General features: G+C 37.1%; 1 protein-coding gene across 1 annotated transcript in view; it reads left to right on the plus strand.

The window, feature by feature from the left end:
• The window catches only part of LOC147076326 (leucyl-cystinyl aminopeptidase), a 43,515-nt gene extending 30,765 nt beyond the window's left edge, over nt 1-12,750 (plus strand). The window contains exons 18-24 of the mRNA XM_085940414.1: nt 3,061-3,248; nt 4,312-4,492; nt 4,651-4,890; nt 7,130-7,256; nt 9,192-9,337; nt 11,425-11,617; nt 12,577-12,750. Of these exons, the coding sequence (XP_085796540.1) occupies nt 3,061-3,248; nt 4,312-4,492; nt 4,651-4,890; nt 7,130-7,256; nt 9,192-9,337; nt 11,425-11,617; nt 12,577-12,750 (1,249 nt within the window). The remainder of the gene's footprint in view (nt 1-3,060; nt 3,249-4,311; nt 4,493-4,650; nt 4,891-7,129; nt 7,257-9,191; nt 9,338-11,424; nt 11,618-12,576) is intronic.
• Nucleotides 12,751-19,982: the final 7,232 nt, after the last annotated feature.

Here is a 19,982-nt window from a genome sequence, read left to right on the forward strand (position 1 = left end):
GTAGTACCATCAGCGGGGTCCATGACAGCGATCACCGTCTCGTCCAAGAGACCATTTCTGAGTATTGTAGATTGGTGCTCCAATAAACATGTGTTTTTTGAATTGGCATAAATTAATTAATTTAATTGCGTGATTGAGTTATTCCTTTTCCTCCCCTAAGCGAAGCAGATCGTATTTTCCCTATTTTCCAACCCCAACCGTGAACGTAAGAAGGTAGTAAAAGTGCTTGAGTTGTATGGCGCATCTGGACTCATCTGTGAAAAAAATTGGCGCATGGAATGCAAAAGGTTGGCCACCCCTGATTTAGGTGGATATTTTTGTTAGTAACCAAAGATTGAAACGCCAAAAACCGTCAATACGTATGATCAAAAATTAGGGTGTATTTCAAAACCCTCAAAAATACTTGGGTGTGCTTTACAAATACCCCTAAAATGGATAAGCCAAAATACTCTTCAGAATGAACGAATTAAATAATAAATACATAAAGTTCACAGATTTAATAGATATAAACTACCTAAAATCGTTATGGAGGGTTTTGAAACTAGGCGCTTCACTTGTCAGTATGTATTTGCTATTGGTGAGGCCACATAGCGCCTGAAGACGCCGAAAGGCGAAACCTGCATTGCCAAAAAAATTACTCAAAATTACCCGCGTTCGATTATATTAATTGCATGTTACCAATCATTAACGTCATGCTTTAAATAATTGAAATTTTATTTATATTCAGACTGTCGTCATATGTATAATATAATTACCAAGTAAATATTGCTTCTGAAATAACGGTAGCATTAGAGCAGGGGGGGGCAAACTTTTTGGATGGAGGGCCAAATTCAAGAATTCAAAATGAGCGGCGGGCCGCAAGTAAAATACCATTTTTAGATATACACTATTTATTATCACGCAAAATAAACATTACAAAAAAATTAATGAGAAGAATGAAACTGTTGTTCATTTTTTAACATATTTTAAATTCAGGTGTTAATTTTGTAGTTGATATTCTCAAAACTGCTTGTAAATGGGCATCGGAGATATTTGATCGTAAAGAATTTTTATTGAGGTTCATGATCGAAAATGTTTGTTCACATATATAGGTAGATCCAAAAATAACGAACATTTTTCTTGCATAATCTTTAAGTTGGTCGAATTTGTCTGAATTAAGGGCATTGTAAAATTTGGAGATTTCTTCACGACGATGCAATTCTCTTAAATCAGTGACACACTGCAGATCAATAATCTCAAGTTGTAGCTCTGTCGGTACACTAACAATATCTATCTTTATATCAATATAAATGATAAACAAATTTTAATCTATTGTCAATATTTTTTTTAAAAAATAATAAAAAAGTTATTCGTAATCAAAAGTACAATTAATGATGGCGGGCCGCAAAAAAAATTCCCAGCGGGCCGCAGTTTGCCCCCCTCTGCATTAGAGGGAACATTGTCGATGACTGTCAAATCCTGACCAATTTAGATAGAGTCATTGGAGGAGTCAGAACCTACCCCTGGCCATATTATACATGTCGGTCTGGTATATTTAAAGAATCATTACATATCGCACACCTAGTACAAGACTATCGTAAGTCCAAAAACGTCAAAAGTTAGATTAGTTAGTACACAGCAACATGAACAACTTGAATATTATCTTTATCGTGCAATACAATCGTAACCATGGCCCCCCACAAGGGGGGGACTGGCAGGGCTCTAGCCTGGGGGCCGGACTTTGGGACGGCCTGGCGTGGCGGGTTGACCAGATAAGTGAGATAAACACACATCAAAAATTAGCTTTAATAGTTTAAAAAGGTCGCCTGCGGTGCTATTTTCCTTCATGGACATAAACATTATTATATGATTGAGCGATGTAATTTTTGATTATTGTGTGTATATACTCGAGAACTCCATGATTAAAATAGATGTAATACACTGTACAAGTACCCTTCATTTTACCTAAAACACATTTTGAAAAATGTTAATGTAGTGCGTGACACTGCTTTTAACTTTAGCGATAGGTAGGGGGTCTGTCAAAGATCCTAGCCTGAGCGGGCCTTAAGGAGAGCCTGTGGGGGCCATTATCGTAACTCTAGGTGGCGTTTAGGCGTAGGTATTTTAGTTAAAATAGTCTAATTCTGCATTTTTATTCAAATCTTCTCAGTGCAAGACTATCACTTTTTGACATACGATAGTATTGCACTGATTTTAAAGTATGATTACATTTTGGCGGGCTGCCGACGCGGTTTTGCTGGCTGCAAGCAATGGCGGCGTGGCTTTCTTGTACTAAGTATTTTCGGCTTGGTTTGCTGTGAGATGCGGCATGGCTGGACATAGGTAATTGTGGCGTGGTTGGCTATAGGTGAGACGTCCGATGCGAGAAGCGAAATGGCGCGCGAATAAAAATGTGATATACGCGGCGTCACTTAGCGAATGTCCGCGTTACTTGCTGCGGAGACATCCTTTCGGAGCGGCGGTCGGGACGAGAAGAAGAAAACGGTAATGGTGACTTGGTTTTATGATGTCGATCTGTGAGTAGCAAACCTCTCTGTTTTACCGTCGGATCTCTTTGTCTCGTGGCGGCGCTATCTCGAGCGGCCGTTTTCGGCAGCTTCGCGTCTGTATATTTTGGAGGGAGCGTGGACGAATTTGAAAGTTCGGCAAAGTTTGAGTGGAGGTAGGCTGTTCTTGGCTGAGGGTTGCGAGTGCTGCGAAGGATGGACGCAGGCTGCGGCGTTTCCAACTTTCCGGGTGGAAGTAGGCTGTGATGCTTTTGACAAGTTGAAGTAGGCTGTGGTGGCAAAATTAAAGTGGAAATAGGCTGTTTCTATGCAAGTGTGCAGAAGTAGACTGCGGCAAGCTGTGGTCTTTGGGACAGTCGATTGTTCGGTCACTCCCTTTCAGGTGGTCTCCCGTGGACACCTTCATCTGGTATCATTATCTACCGTCATTTAGAAAGGTTGTGAATTTGATATTGTGTTGCATTAATTGAGTTTATTTATTATATACGACAAGTGTTTCGCCCTTTATATAACATTATATTTACTGCGATTTATGGGTTAATTTAATCGATAGATACAGATGGTACGTCCCTTTGACTTACATGCTGGGTCCGATTGACCCTGCTGTGGCCGCGAACGCATCAGGCGCGTCCAACGGCACAAGCACTCCAGCGCCGAGTTCCAGTGGTGCGAAAGGCAAGAGCGGATCCAATCTCGCGGTGCCCGGTACCAGCAATCTATTGTGGATGAATATGACGGAAGGTGAGCATATTGTTTTTGTTATTTGGGTAATGGCGGTGAATTCACAAGTGGATATTGATCTGCTACCTACTAACTGTCTTAATGATACAAGGACTGTTAAGTTGTGATTATATTGAGATGCACATCGCATACTGTCACGCTGTCACGGCGATAAATTTAGTCTATGGTTTAGTTATTTCGCAGAATATTTTGAACAATCACTATCTCTGTAATTCAATGATGGAGAGTGCCAACTCTAATGTATTAGTATTTTGAATTATTATTCATTATTCATATTAATTTCAATTAATTTTAACAGTTTCTATGTGTACGTTCGTTAAAATTACTCGCGATCTTGCATCCATAGATAACATTTTGAACAGAACCCAACCTGCAGACCATAAATAATAGACAACATTCTTTATAGAATATATATAGTGCCAACCGCTAAAAACAAAGACACGCGATTTTGACATGAGTTGAAAATGTGTAGTAAATGTTAAAAAACGTTCATTGAGTCATGCGGGTGTCGATGCATTGCGGTACACGTGAGGTGACCTCATTGTTGTTCTGGTGATTTCGGCAGATTTTGCTAACACCAAGAAAAATGACATTATACCCCCTTTTTCCCGTAGCGGCAGTTTACTGTGACTTTGCGTGATAGTACGCAACGTGCCTCTCAATATAATCACAGCTTTAGTGTCCATTTATCTTATCCGCACAATGCTGTTTAGAAATGCTTACTAGCAGGAAGTAAATTGACTGTATGAATTTTGTATACAAAAGAATATAATATGTCATGAACAATTTATTTTTTCCTTTCCTCACTGAGTCAACGTTAAAAACTGCTTACGACCTGTGAATCATTAAATTAATAAATGATATTAATTAGAGAAGTTGGTTCACATGTATCCGAGGACAGCCACATATTAAAAGCAAACGTTTCTTTTAATACCTTAACGGTAATATCCTAAGAATTTCCTCAACCGGAAGATGTCATGTCATTATTATGACAAGTTTTTCATTACATGATCAGTTGCCGTTCATATTGATATTAAATAGACACTCTTTTATACCTTTTCAGTCAAGTTCCGCATTCCCCACGGCGTGACTTGGGTGAAACTGAATTCCGGAGGCCGAGGACTGTACAGGGCCAATTATCCGGCCGACGAGTGGGTCGCACTGGCCGAGGCCCTAAAAAAGGGGGCCCTACCCTCGGCTGGAGACAGGGCATCGCTGATAGACGATGCCTTCACACTAAGCAGGTAAGATTTACCTACACGCAACTAATATAATAACACATTTAACCCCAAGTCCCTAGACTAGAGCCCCGTCAGCCTACTAATTATAAACCTAAATATTAGACAAGGTTCTTTTTCTTGGTCGGCATATTATTGTTTTGATAATTAATTATTCCCTCCAGGGCCGGTGTCCTGAACGCCTCATCAGCGCTGAAGATATGCGAGTATCTCGGATATTCGTCAGGATCGACAGGCAACGACGGTGAACAGTCCAAGGCGCCATGGAAGGCAGCTCTGGCGCACTTGCGGCAATGGTCCGCATTATTAGCAGGAGCGGCGGCTGCTCGTCCCCTGCGCGAGCACGTCGCCAAAATTCTGCTGGGCCATAGGGTCACCAAAGCGTTGGCTAACAGAGTGCATGGGTATGTACATTTAATTAACTACACCATAATATTAAAACCTTCACAAAAGACTTTAATTATGCCTTCTTGCATACGAGACTACGATACCTTCAAATGCTTGGAGGAACCGGCACTTTTCAAAGACAGATTGCAATCTATTCTCATTTCTGTCATGATGTTTGATATCATTAAATTTAGTAAACGCATGAAGCATGCTTAATTGGTAAACTCCATAAATATTAACATCTTTAAGCTGTCATTCCGGCTTTTAAAACATTTGCAATCAAGCTGTTGTTTAAATTCAAAACTTTTCTCTTACTGCATATTTTTTTGTTACTGTCAATATGTCATTTTGAAGGCATCAATTGCCTTCCGCTACCTTGTCCTCAGGATCCATGACTAACATGAGGTTAGGAAACACTAATTTTTGCACAAGTATAACTTTTGTAGCAATTGAAATTCCCCGATCTTTCCATACGTAGTGGTAAGACGTCGCAATCTGTGTGCTTCTTCTAATATCTGCTTCACATCCGCCTTTTCCACTAATGGCCGATCCTAGCTATACATACTCATTAGTAGGGCCTGGATTTATATGCTAGTGCATGTTTTGTTAGGGTGTACGCCAGTGGCGCACCCAGGGTTTAATATTGGGGGGGGCCAAGGAGGAGAATGTAAATTAGTCTCATAGGCTCTTTTTCTTCTTCACAGCCTAATTTCTCGTTTATCGGTCTTTTGTCTATTCCACTCGGTGTACCTACACCATGGTCCCCACATCCTGAAACGGGCCCTCAGGCTATGATATTTGGCGGCCCCCCTACCCACCGCTAAGATTAAAGGCAGTGTGAAACACTACATTAACGTTTTTCAAATGGTGTTTTAGTACAAATTAAGGGTACTTATACAGTGAATTATTGGCGATTTTTAATACATCTACTTTAATAATGGAGCTGTCGAGTATCGACACATAATAATCAAAAAATATATTGCACAATTATATAACTAATTGAAAATGTTCATGGCCGTGATGTATAATAGCGCCGCAGGCGACTTTTTTTACTATTCAAGCTAATTTATGATATGTGTTTATCTCACTTATCTGGTCAACCCGACACGCCGGGACCCCCACAGCCCGGGCCCCCAGGCTAGAGCCCTGTCAGCCCTCCCCAACCATGACCTACAGCACTCCGGAATTCGGGTGACACCGAGAATTTTTTGACAGTTCCATTAAGGATTGGGTTTCTAAAAAAACTGACATTAATGTTGTGTTAGTAATCATTCTGATAATTTTCATGTTTGGGGGGTGCCAGGGCCCCTTGGCCCACCCCCTGGGTGCGCCACTGGTGTACGCACAGCTATGGGAGTCGCACAGAAATCCGTTTCGAAAGACGCAGAATCCAAAAATAAAATTTTATTGTGCATATAAATGCATATTTGAGACGTTAGAGCATATTTGAGATATTAGTGCATATTTCATTAATAAATGCATATTTTAGGGCTTTTGTATTTATAATTTTATCGAAACATAACTAAATTAGGTAGATGCACTTGCATTCTTAATGGCATCCCCTAGCATTTCATTAATTTATCAGAAAAAGTGGAGTCAACTCGGGCACCTTCATTTAAATTTTGCGCTATCACATCTGTGGACGTTGAGAGATCATTTTCCGCATATAAACAAAATACTGACAGATATGCTGAAAATTTAATGCCAAAGAATATTGAAAAAAATATTGTAACTTATTTTTTCGGACTCGTTTTTGTTTTTTTAAGTTGTGTTTAGTTTCCATAGTTTACATTTACATTTTGCATTTCTTGTTCAATTATTTGTACCTACCCACTCGTAAAGAAACTATTTTGAAAATCGTAATTGATCAACTTTATATTGATTATTTGTGTTTTTATGTTATTGTATTAAATTGCTTAAAATTATTAATTTGTTATTCGATTTTTTATCGGTAATATTGGGTGAAGTAGGTATTTACAATATTTTTCTATAAAAATGTTATTAACTGCATATTTCTTTGGTTTTAGTGCATTTTTCAATGATTTTAAGTGCATATAATCAGGTTTTTTGTTGCATATAAATCCGCTCCCTACTCATTAGTCTTCTACAAAAAATACTTATTTATAGATTAATATTTATTTTTTAATATAAATTCCAAATAATAAGATGTCAAAGGAAGGCTTTTTTCAGCGGTGGATAGTCCCTGATTAATAATAATATTATTTCTTCTTCTTAACTCTCCACTTCTTCTTCCAGGCCCGCCGATAAGGATCTGATAGAGGCAGCGGTGGAGTTCGAACTGCCCGAAGCGGTAGAAGCCGCCAGGAAGATATTCGATAATTGGGCTGACACGAACGAGACGATACCAATCGAATTAAGAAGGGTAGGTAACAATACCAAACACTGAAATAATAACAAGAATTCAACCAGTGTGAATTTTATTCATTTTCGATATTTCACTGAACAATAAATATTATATTTTACCTTTTTAAAATAGACATTTAAAAAACAGTTATGTCCAACCGCGATTCGATCTCAAGCTGGAAAATTGTGCCATCACAAGAGTTGGAAGCTCAGACCATGGGACCATGGGATGAATCCAGCGCGCCGAAATGAATCTATACCTGCCTGTTAGGCTTTATACAAATAGCCTCAGGTCACGTGATAATAAATGACACTTATTTTGACATTGTGTGAGTGTTTTTAACAATACGTGTGTAATTTTTTCTTTGTATTGTATGGGTAATATACCTATACCAAACTACTTGAAACCTTTGTGTGATTGTGTTAGTTTCTGCTACGTATTAGTACCAATACTATTGGCCCAGTAGGAGTAGATACAATATGAGGCGTCTAATTCCAAAAAGCGATAAGTCCACATTTGGTCAAAATCGAGAAAAAAATACGCACGTATTTTTTTTATAATTTTACATAATATGTATTGATCTATAAATTCCAAAACGCGACATAACCCTACGAAAAAAAATATTTTAAGTCTCCATTTATTACAAAAAGCGCCAAGTCCGTTTTTCATATTATTTAAAGCTTGGTTGATTTCTTGCGTGTTTAAGTCAACCAATAAGGGAACGTTCAATATTGAAAAGGGCATCTCCCATGCTGTAGCATCTGGTAAACTTATGACAGTGCCACGGAAATATGTGCCTTATGTGGGATACATTGAAAAGTGAAGTACAAGTAGCGCTAAGTCCAATTTTATTTTGCCTATATTTATTACATTTAAGAGTTTATTGGCTGAAACAAATTGCCATTTGGTTCTAATTTCGACATAGAATACAACGGAAAAAAATATCTCACGTTAATACAAATAATTGAAGCTAGAAACATAAAAACGTTTTTTCCCGAAAATATTGAATTGTGGACTTGTCGCTTTTTGTAATTAGACGCCTCATATGTCCATCTAACCGGCAGTCATTTTATAATACATTATTACATATTCAACAGATGTCGTTGGCAAATTATATTATTTTTGTAGAATATAAAATAATCAAGTTATTATACATAGTCAATTAAAAATTATTTTTCTTAAGAAGGTAGACTTTAAATAATCGCCTAGTATGGAGTATTCGCCACTGATAGACATGTCTACTGACGTCAATGTGCCCACTTGTGGCCAACCGACCGTTGACCACCAAGCAGTGATGAAGGGTGGAGGTAGGCTTTTAATACCCACCATAAATAGTGCACATTAAGCTTTGTCAGTCATACATATTTGTTTTCATTGAAATAAGAATAAAAATTGCAGATGGTACTGATTAGTTTTAATAATTCAATTAAACCCTGTGAAAACCATGCCATAATAGATAATAGTCAAAAAATACTCGTCTATCTATAAAATATCTAAAATTATGCTATTAAATTATACATAACTTTGGATACCTTATAGATAAAATAATATTTTTTTTCTATTACAGTTTGGTTTAGACAGGGCTTAATGAATTAAAAAAAAAATAAACCAACAATATGTGTAATATGTATTTTTAATCCAACAAAAATAAATAAGTATGAATGAAAAAGTGTGCACAATTTTGTTGTATTGCCCAAAGTATACCAAAACTATTATGGTTTGGTTTAGACAGGGCTTAATTGATTTTTAAAACCTAACCAATACCATTTGTAAATTGTAGTCTGAGTTCAATAAAAATAAATACGTATAACTAACAAAGTTTAATGAGCACTATTTATGGTGGATCTTAACAGCCTACCTCCACCCTTTGCTACTGCCACCAAGACGGATATCACCGAATGTAAACAATGACATTTTGAAGAAAATTTGATGTAATTCTGTCTTTTTTTCCAGGCGGTGTACAGCGCTGGTGTTCGACACGGCCCTGAGGTCGCGTGGATGCACTGTTGGCGGGCCTACAAGACCAGCTTCGACCCGGTAGAACGGGAAGAACTACTTTATGCCATGGCAGACACCAAGGACCATTGGCTCTTGAATAGGCGAGTTACACCATCGCAAACGATGTATATAATCTACTTTCAAAATTTAACAATGATACAAACCGCTTACCAGTAATGATTGTGATCGTATCTACATTGAAAAGATCTCGCACAACTTTGAGGTTTGATTTTTTCACTGCACTAATGAAGACATTTGAAAAGCTTTTGAAACTGTGGATTTATTTGTTTATCTAGGGTTCATTTTCACAAACACTAATAACAAAAGCGAAGAAATAAAACGCTGGATCACCCTTGTCAACAGGTGCTATTTTGGTCTCCAAAAGCCTCTAAAGAACAAAGCACTTTCAAGGAAACCAAAACAACCTTATATAAAACTCTCCAGCATCCGGTATTAACATATGGATCAGAATGATAGGCACTCAGTAAACGGGGTGAGAGAAATATGGATATATTTGAGAGGAGAGCTTTGAGAGGAATCTTTGGAGCTGTTAAAGAAAGCTTTACACACTTTATGGGGGAAAAAAGATCACGTGGCATATGAAAATACAAAGACTGCGCTGGATAAGCCACGTGCATAGAATACCAGAGGATATACCGGCGAGACGAGCTATGTATGCAACCCCCGATGGCAAGAGAAGACTTGGACACCCAAAATTGAGATGGTTGGACTGCGCTACGTGAGATTTAAAAATGCTCGGTTAAAGCAACTGGAGAGTGTCGGCACTGTATCGTCCAGGTTGGAGGAAGTTTTTGAAGAAGGCCAAGACCCGCCAATGGTTAAATAAATGATGATAATTAGTAATGAAGATGTTCTTACAAACAAGAAATCGTACATTGGCCACCATTAGTGTGGGTAAACCCAATATGAAATCTAATTGGCTCAAAACCACTCCACACTTATTAGTTGATACCTCATTGGCTGCATTCTATTTAATTCAATTTCAAGTTCAATTTCAATTTACTTTTTCACATATTGTGGACATTACAAATTATAAGTTTAAGACATTCACAACATGACATGAAACATTATTATAAAGAAAAAAAGTAATACAAATGAAAATATAAAAAGAGAATGTAAACATACAAAAGCAGTGAAAATACAATTATACATAATATATAGAAGTTCAAAGAAGTACACCGAGTGTGCTAAGGAGATCCTGTTTTAAGAATTTATAAAATAGCGTAAGCCTTAACTCACCTCACGCAAGTGGAATATACACCCGAAGCAATTCGGTTGAACATAGTTATCGCCCTCCCAATTGGCATTACCAATGGCAGGTTGGTTCTGCACCTTGGGAGAATTACCAACTTACTGATGCTCTCTATTTCTAAGATAGTTATCAGGAACACACAGGTCAACACTGCCCAGAATGGCAGAGTTCTCATTTATACCTCATATAAGTCGAAAATAATACGTAGCTAAATAAAGACCTCTTCTAAATTGCAGACTGCAGTATCGTTGCTGTAGGATTGGTTTCCCGAATAGACCAAATGTTCAGGAGACGAAAAACAAATTTAATAATCCTATATTTAAATACATGGAGATATTTAAATTGTTATTTTTACAGCATATGAATGATGTATTCATTACCATTACAAAGTAATTTAAAGAAAGGGATGGTTCTCGTCCAATTAGATACAAAAAAACATTCTGCATTAAAAGGTCGATTTCGACAAAAACGGATATTCGGCAAACCAATCCTATAGCGACGGTATGTCAGCATACCTAAGAGAAAGTCAGTTGAATAAAGCCTCAGATAGCATCCATACAACCTCAAGTAAAGGCCATATTTAATACCAATACGCCGACCAATGAATGATTCCAAATGCTTTTTGAACTGTCAGAAAATATAAATGCGTCAAATCTATGTGAATTCAGCTAAAGGCCTATCCTATATAATATATCAAAGGAGAAAACACTTTCAAATAGCCTATGGGAATACTAAAAAATTATTTGTTTCCATGTACTTCATTGTTTAGGATTGTGACGGCTTTTAAATGTCCTAGTTATGTGTCTTCAGTAATCCCTGCATTTCGCCGTCTTGAGAGATCCATTTAATTGGGCCTTTGATATTTCTTTCCCAAGTGATATGACTTTACTTTTAATAATATACCGCCTTCCTTAGATATCTCCAAGCGACGATAGACCCTCGTCTGGTGACTCCAGCAGATGCGAGAGTGGTCCTGTCGGCTGCATCAAGGCGGCAGCCGGGTAGACTGATGGCTTGGAGACACCTCAGGGCACGCCCTCAGCCACACAGGCCTGATCTGCTGGCAGCCGTGGCGGAGCACATGTCGAGCGCAGAAGATTATAAGGAGGTGAGGAATCGAATCTTCAGATTGAGTTTTTATATCATCATTGTGACATCAGCCGGAGACGATCCACTACTGACAGAACACACGGTCATTCAGTTACAATGGTGGTGAATTATTTTGGAAAAACCTAATTTAAAAGAGGCAAGACAACAAAACAGTTCCACTCGATCACTGTCAAGCGCACCTATAAGGGAAAAAATCAAATTATTTAGTCAAATGGCATATTATTTCTTCTTGCCTTCTCAAGGTGTTGGGCCCACTTCACTTGGCATTTTATGACACATAAGGCAAAGGGTGGAGGTAGGCTGTTAAGATCCGAAATAAATAGTGCACCAAAACCTTGTCAGTCAAACGTATTTGTTTTCATTGAACTGAGACTACAATGTGTAGATAGTGTTTGTTAGTTTTTAAAATTCAATTTAACCCTGCCGAATCCAAGCCATAGTAGATTAGTGCCAACTCATTTAGTGCTAACACCGCGACTGGCGCGTTTGGGGTAGTTGGCCATTAGATATAATTAACGTGTTATTTAAACGTGGTAATTAAAAGGTCAGCAGAGATTGTGACTTAATTTTACATATTTCTTACAATTATAGTTTGGTATACTATAGTGTCGAGGGTCCCAGGTTCGAATCCTGGGTCTGGCAAGTACACATATTTTTTTTCAATTTGTGCATGAGTATGGACCTAATAGGTTGAGCAAGTGGCTAACATCTATTTCTCGTAAAAATAAAATCTGTTAATACAAACCTCCACTCTGTGGGGGCCCATATGATCCTATTAGGATCGGACATGGTCGAAAGAATAGTTTGGTTTAGTCAGGGCTTAAAAAATTAACCAACACCATCTGTAATATTATATATTCGTAATTCAACGAAAACAAATAAGTACAACTGAAAAAGTGTGCACTAGTTATGTTGAATCTTAACGCAACTGTAATGCCGTGATGTTTCCTTTTACAGGTGTCAGAATTCTACGCCGACTCCGACATCGGCCCGGCTCTCAACAGATCCCTGGAGACGATCGCCTTGAATGTGGCCTGGGTGACCAAAAGCGAGGCGGACATCCTCCGGTACATAGCCGCCTACGAGCCGACCATCGCACCATCAACCAGCAAAAAGAAGAAGACTCAATAAACGGAAACTTTGAACTATTGACCAATCACCACGACACGCATCATTTCGCCGGGCATCCCCAGCAATGTTTGACTACATTGACATTATTTTCTTGAGATAATATACCTACATACAGTACTCTCCCAGTAATCCGCCACCCCAAAAACTAGACAAGTGTCCAATTAGTGAAAGCGGCGGATTATAATAGTGCATACATACAAAATATTGTAAAAATTAAACAGGTATTTCGTAAAAATAGTTTTTTTGAGAAATTTGTACTAGCAAATTACAGTTTTATATAATCAAAATCAAGTATTTACTAAATTATACATATTTATGAACTAAGTTTATTAACTAAATATTAAACAGTAAATCACTTGACACAACCAGTTGTTCAGTGAGGTAGATATTTTTGAATGGCTTAGGATTCCTGGCTTTCCCTATGACCAAAAGCTTCAGTTTGTATGTCCCGGTTGCATTGGAGCACGGCATAATTGTGATACGGTCGTTGGGCACTTTCCTCCCTGGTACATTACTTTCTTCGCGATGAACGTATGTTTTACGAAGGAGAAGTTTCCAAAATAAGCCCGTCTCACCTGACAATCGAATTCCGGCGAATTATAAAGCTTGATTTTGTGCTTTCAACCAGTAAAAATAACGGTGGATTATAGCAGTTGTCGGATAATCGAGCGGCGGATTACTGAGAGTGTACTGTATTTCACTCTACCAAATTATTGGTATTGGTTTATTGGACTATCACCATAGCTACCTTGTTGGCATGATGCAATGAATCATGGGATACTTGATAAATAAATAATGATCTAATATTTTTATTATAATACCTACCTAATGAGATTATTTCAGGTCGCGTCTTTTCTTTCGGTATCGCCAACAAAGTATGATCAATTTGTCTCCAGCCTCTTCTGGGCATAATATTACTCCGTAATCTTTCAAATCGGTATTGACTTATCGAGAATTACCGTAGGTTCCTTTTTAATATCACGCAATGCTCGATAAATGTATTTAGGTGACCGAGTTGATTATATCGACTTTAAAATAAAATATGTGAATGGAAGCTTTGCAGTCGCAGGTTTGGTGCTCAATCCAGGGACGATTTGAGGATATCATAAAGAACAATACGCAGTTGTCGCATGCCTATCAGACTGGCAGAGAAAGGTCACACTGGTAATGGGAGGAGGGGAGGGTATTTGTGTGCTACATTTCAAAATCAGCCAAATCCACCTTTAGGTACTTTTGACTTTTTTGTGAATTGCTAAAGAACCACTGCTTTCTAACATTTCTGCATTATCAAAATGTAGAATTTATTAATTTTAAATATTCTAGACTCGAAATAATATAAACTTTCACCCTTGTAACTGTAAAACAAAAAGCTGTTTTTCTCCTATTCATCTATAATGGACTTTGTTGATTTCTAAATCTAGCGACACATTTGTACATTACAAGCCGTTCCTATATTGAACACTAAACCTGCAACTTTCTATTGTTTGTGGTAACGTCTAGTGGTTGTCGGGGAGCCTAAGGGCCGTGGTACCCACAAAATTCGTTCCGTCCACCTGAAGATAGATCTCCCATTCATTGATCTCCACGATCACCTTGTCATTCTCTCCGGAGAATGCAGTATGCAGGCTATAGCAACTCGTTGACAATCACTTGTCCGTCCATGGGACTCTTGACATTCGCCTCAAATATTTTAAATACGGCCATATGAATAATGATTATAATGTTGTCCAGCCAACACGTATACAGTATAAAGATGCCATAGCTTTAAAATTAAGACTTTATGTGAGCGAAAAAAAGACAGACTCAACTGGAAATAAACACCGTGGTATCAGTTAGAGTGAGACAGTAATATTATTAATTATTAAAAGATGACGTTAGTATTATCCGGCAGTGTAGTGGACCAGAACGTGCCAGGTTTGGCGATTCAAGACTTTTTTTCCAGACCAGAGTGTGCTTATACGCATACTTGACATTTCTCATAAATGTCAGACATGCATATATTGAAAAACAGTATAGGGAGATGATTATCCATTTTGACAAATTATCTGTAATATAATTCTACTTTTTAACGAATGGATAATTCATTAATCAGTCCGGGGTTAATTAACTACCCCCAGCTTCTGCCACTCTTCTTGGTTCCTAATTATTTGCTTCCACATTCGTGGGGTTGCCACCAAAAGTTGGTAAGTCAATAACTAAGGTATTTAGTTTGCCATCCGATATATAGAACATGCACACATAAAACACAAAGAAATTAATATTTTGCCTGATTTTAGAGGGCATATCAAACTTCAAATTTTAATTACTCCATAACATGATTTCGAGACTTACCAATTTTTTGCAGTAACTATTAACCGAGCTTGATGAGATGCAGCTGTTTATGACTGCATTTATTCAGCCTGTGTTCACTTGCAGAGCAAGAAGTCTAACTTATTGCCAAAAAGGAGGGGGATTATGATTTCTTACCCCGCCTATTAAAGACCCCCACAGTATTCTGGGGACATTCCCCATCCCCAAATACTTCACGATTTGATTCTAGTAAAATACAGCTATAACCACTGGATACTCACATACGAGTCGCTGTACCCTATCGTACATGTACGTGACTAAACGTTCCTAATTATTCAGAACATTTGTATCATCCGCATTGTGTTATCCCCTCGTTTAGACATTGCCACATGGTAATGTAAATGGTAACTATTTTTTTGAACTTGATCACTGAAGTATTTACCTTTTTCTATATTCCATTTAAAAGTAAGTTTCATAGTTCATATCAACCATATATCATATATCCTGTAGCCATATTCACCTTGTGGCTTGAAGAAAAAGTAGGCAATATTATATTTCTTTATTAGACTATGTCCACTTCTTAGTTGAAGCATGTGGACATAACACGGCACCTCGAAGAATTACTGTGGATTGTTGTAATTAGTGGCCATTCAGAATGCCGGAAATCAGTTTGCTAGAAAAAAAAGGCAGGCCAGGTTGAGAATCTTTTAATTCGTCCATACTATGGCCCTCGTAGTCCAGTACTTAAGGCAATGGTGTCTCATTAGGGGCTTCGAGTTCAATACCCGGTTAGGTAACAAAGCCTGGATAAATTCCATATTGTCATTGGGTCGTATGGCTTGTTGTTGTGTTAAAAAGAATATGTAATTCAGCCAGGTGCAAAGGGTTACATGTAAATTGTACGTAAAACATTTCACCGTGGTACAGTTCGCCGTAAGCTTTCTCATCAGAAAAAGATGACCGTATACTATATGGTCTCCAATTTTATTAGACTCAATATGAACATTAATTCAATTTTCATAGCTGATTTTGACACCCTAACAAATAATCCAGTATAGCGACTATTTTCAACATTTGTTTGCTGCTGACTTTCTGTAAAGTGTAAACCAACAAGAACCGTGTTTTATTTAGACATGAATTTTATGTCAGTACTATACGACCCAAAGAGGTTGGACAGTCTTTAATATACGGCCATATATTTCCGATAGAACATTTCACAGTGAAGTGTGATACGGCAAACTGCATACGTCCGAGTTTCCGGATACGGGTCCAAAGCCCCTTCTTCGCTTTCAATGTGTTTCTGAAAGTTTCTCTCCAAGCCTTCGTAAGATACCATTACTCTCTATCATAAAGAACACGGATACTGATCCCTACGGACCCTTTCACTATGTAATATAACATACAATTGCAAGGCAGTATGTATTACAAGGTGTGAAGAATTTTAATTATAGTGCCTGTACACATGCATGGATTCACTGCCAATAATAGCGTACAAACTAAATTATCGCGACAATTATTGTGTACACATAAAAGTACTGACTGCCTCCCAAAACTTATTCTTCAAACGTAAGCGAACTAAATATATTCCGCACGGTGTAATTTGTATTTTTTTTTTGGCAGGTTCGCCACTATTGTTCTACTTAGTTGCAACTACCGTGTGAAAATTTGATCCATGCGTGCAGTCTTGCAATTTGCACGATAATACGTATTTACAATTGCATTTTATCGTTATTGTCGCGACAGTAAATCCATGCACGTGTAAACAGGCTATTATATTAACCTTTTCTATGCCTCACGATATTACTACGGCGGTATCTGATAGGCCGCAGATTTTTAATGACACACATTAAATATCGTCACTGTTCTGGCATAAGATACTAATTCGAAAAAATGACATGTTGAGTTAGTTATACCAAAATTTTCCTTATTTCAAACTTTAGCGTCTGGAAACCTTCTTAATAAATAAACAGTCTTTATTTTAAAGTCATCCTTCTTACGATTACTTAATAAACTCACATGATAGACCATTTCAAACATTTTAACAACTTCAAAGTCAAATTACTCAAAACTAGTATTCTCCATTTAGTGTGTTCTGCCAGAACAGAGACGATATAGAGTGAAGCTTTACTAAAACCGCTGTAATACCAATAATTTCCGACAATAGATGTCACTGTGTATTTAATTTTTTACATTATGCAAATTAATCGACAGTGGCTAGTAATTTAAAGTTAAAGTTTAAAGTCGGATGAGATAATTCACGAAATTTGTATGTGCAGCCTGTCGATCATGGCCTCATAGAGCGAGATAACTCGCTCAAGGCACAGAACCGGTTAAGTACATCGGACACTTAAATCACTAAATTTAACAAAATCAACCCTTAAATTTATATCCCTTGGACCACTTCGTAATGATTTAGCATGTAAGGTATTTTTTAAATTTGTATAAAAAATTAATATATATAATATTATATGTCAAAAAATATCATCGTATAATCATTCCAAATCTAAAGTAGGCATGTAACGTATTCAATATTGGTTTGAGAAACTTTGTCTCATGATCTAACATTGGCTCCGCAACTGTTTTCTATTTAGGTATATGTATATACAGTAGAACCTCGATACAACAGACTTTGGATATACCTGTGGCGAAGGGTGAAGGTAGCCTGTTAAGATCCGACATAAATAATCCACAATAAACTTTGTCAGTCATTCTTATTTGTTGTCGTTGAATTAAGAATACATTATTACAGATGGTGTTGGTAAGTTTTTTTAAATTCATTATTAAACCCTGCCGAAACTAAACCATAATTGATAAAAATATTCTTCTATAAAATATCTATAATTTTTTATTGACGATTATCTACTATGGCTTGGATTAGGCAGGTTTTAATTGAATTTTAAAAACTAACAAACACTATCTACACTTTCATAAAAGTGAGGTTATTGATCACTCGGCAGTGCTGCCATTTTCAAATATTTCCAGTGTTGTAAAGTGTCAAAATATACTATTTTCATTGGATTTTAGGATGAAAATTTAATAATAAAAAAAAACATCTTGAGTAGTGGAGCACTACAAATTTTCGGTGCTCCGGGTAAAATCCCATTGCTCCACTGCTCCGCTCCAACGCTCTGAAATAAATACATTTGACTGGTAAAATTTAGTATGCACCATTTATGTCAGATCTTAACAGCCTATGTCCACCCTTCGTCTGATTTATAGTAGGTATCTACAAACTACATTGTAGGTAATCACTTAAAAGAAGAACCAGTGGAAAAAAATATTCTTTTTAATTCTAAATTCTGTCAAGTACAAAATTGAGACAAATAAGTATTAAAATTTATATAATATCGGTAGAAAAATTATTAGAGTTATGTATTTAGACCGTTTTTGTTTATGGTAATACTAGAATGTGTAACTATTAAAATAAAAGCAAATTCATAATTATTATATCATATAGATCAGTGGTGACGAACCTATTACACAATGGCCACTACTGGCATGCGAGATGATTTTGCATTGCACGCAAACGTTTTATTTTGAAAAGAATAATAATAAATAACAAATTATATAAAAAATAGCAGGCAAATACTCTTCAAGAATAATCATTACGTTTAATGTAAATATATAATTGTATAGGTCAGTCCTTAGGCTTTATGTGTCACATATAATATTATCGCACTAACCTCACCAGGCAGCGGGGAAGCCACTCAGCGAACCTCTGATTTTGATCGATTTACAATGCTTAAGACCAATGTAGCGAGAGAATGCCTCATCTGATCGGAGCAATTCTGAAGTGAATTTGTGATTAAGGAACCAAACTACGTATCACAGTAACAAACAGTTTCATTTCTACCCACAAAAATGGCTGTACTAAATAAGAAACAAAAACTTGGTGGAGATAATTGTACTAATTCTGGCAGTTTTAAAATAATTAGTGGACTGAAAAAGTGATAAAGCTATATGTGTGCTATATTCTGTGAATGGTATCTAGAACATCATCATTTTTAATAGAATTCTTAAAAACCGAAATGAACTAATGAAAAACTGCTCGGCACGTCAGACAGTCGAAAAATAATATTTGGGAAATTTTGACACGCGCATGTAAAAAGGTTCGCCAACTCTGTCATAGATAGTATGTCTTTTTTTTTATATATAATAATTTGGACAGACTGCGTAATCACTCACAAGAAATCTATTATCAGGTTTGCCAATCTTGTCATATGTCCAGGGTTGTCGTTGATTTTAACAGTTGAGGAAATAAAATCACTTGTAGAGACAGTTATAGATGTGTTAACATGAGTTGAGGCGAATTACTCACACAGATGCATTATTTAAAAACAGGATGTTTCAAATTTTTAAATCTACATCAACGTGTATCAACGTGCATCAATCTACATCTACATGTTTTCCTCTTTTCGCTATAAGCATAAGTAGGCGTAAGCAAGACAAACGGCTGTTTCTTGCAGACGTTGTGCAATGTCCGTTGACTCAGAAATGCACCAATACACACAATCTTTCGTATCTGTGTTCGCCTCAACTTTCATTGCGCGACCTATACCTCCGTTTTTTGCATTAGTTTGTTAAGAAATTTGTTGTTTAAAGTGTTTCTCAACCTTTCTACACCTGCGGACCGCAGAAAACTTTAAACCACTAACATACTATTGCATAAAAAAAACATAATTAATTTTGAAAAGCCTCCTAAATATAATTATACAATGTTCTTCTATCTAAACGGATTCAAACACATTTTTCACTTACCGAGTGAGTACTCTTAGTCAATGTGCAGGCGCGCACACAAGGGGTGGGGACATCTGTCAGTCTTTTCAACGGGTTATGCCCACTTTTCACCACATTCTAATCCACGCGCAATCGATAACTATTTCTCGATGCGACGGCTCGCAATAACTCTGAGGTGAACACCCTTAGTTATACATGCCAGGTAT

Source organism: Rhyacophila brunnea, unplaced genomic scaffold (assembly GCF_057557595.1).
Source record: "Rhyacophila brunnea isolate RB1 unplaced genomic scaffold, BYU_Rbru_1.0 scaffold_13, whole genome shotgun sequence".
In the NCBI taxonomy this organism is placed as follows: domain Eukaryota; kingdom Metazoa; phylum Arthropoda; class Insecta; order Trichoptera; family Rhyacophilidae; genus Rhyacophila; species Rhyacophila brunnea.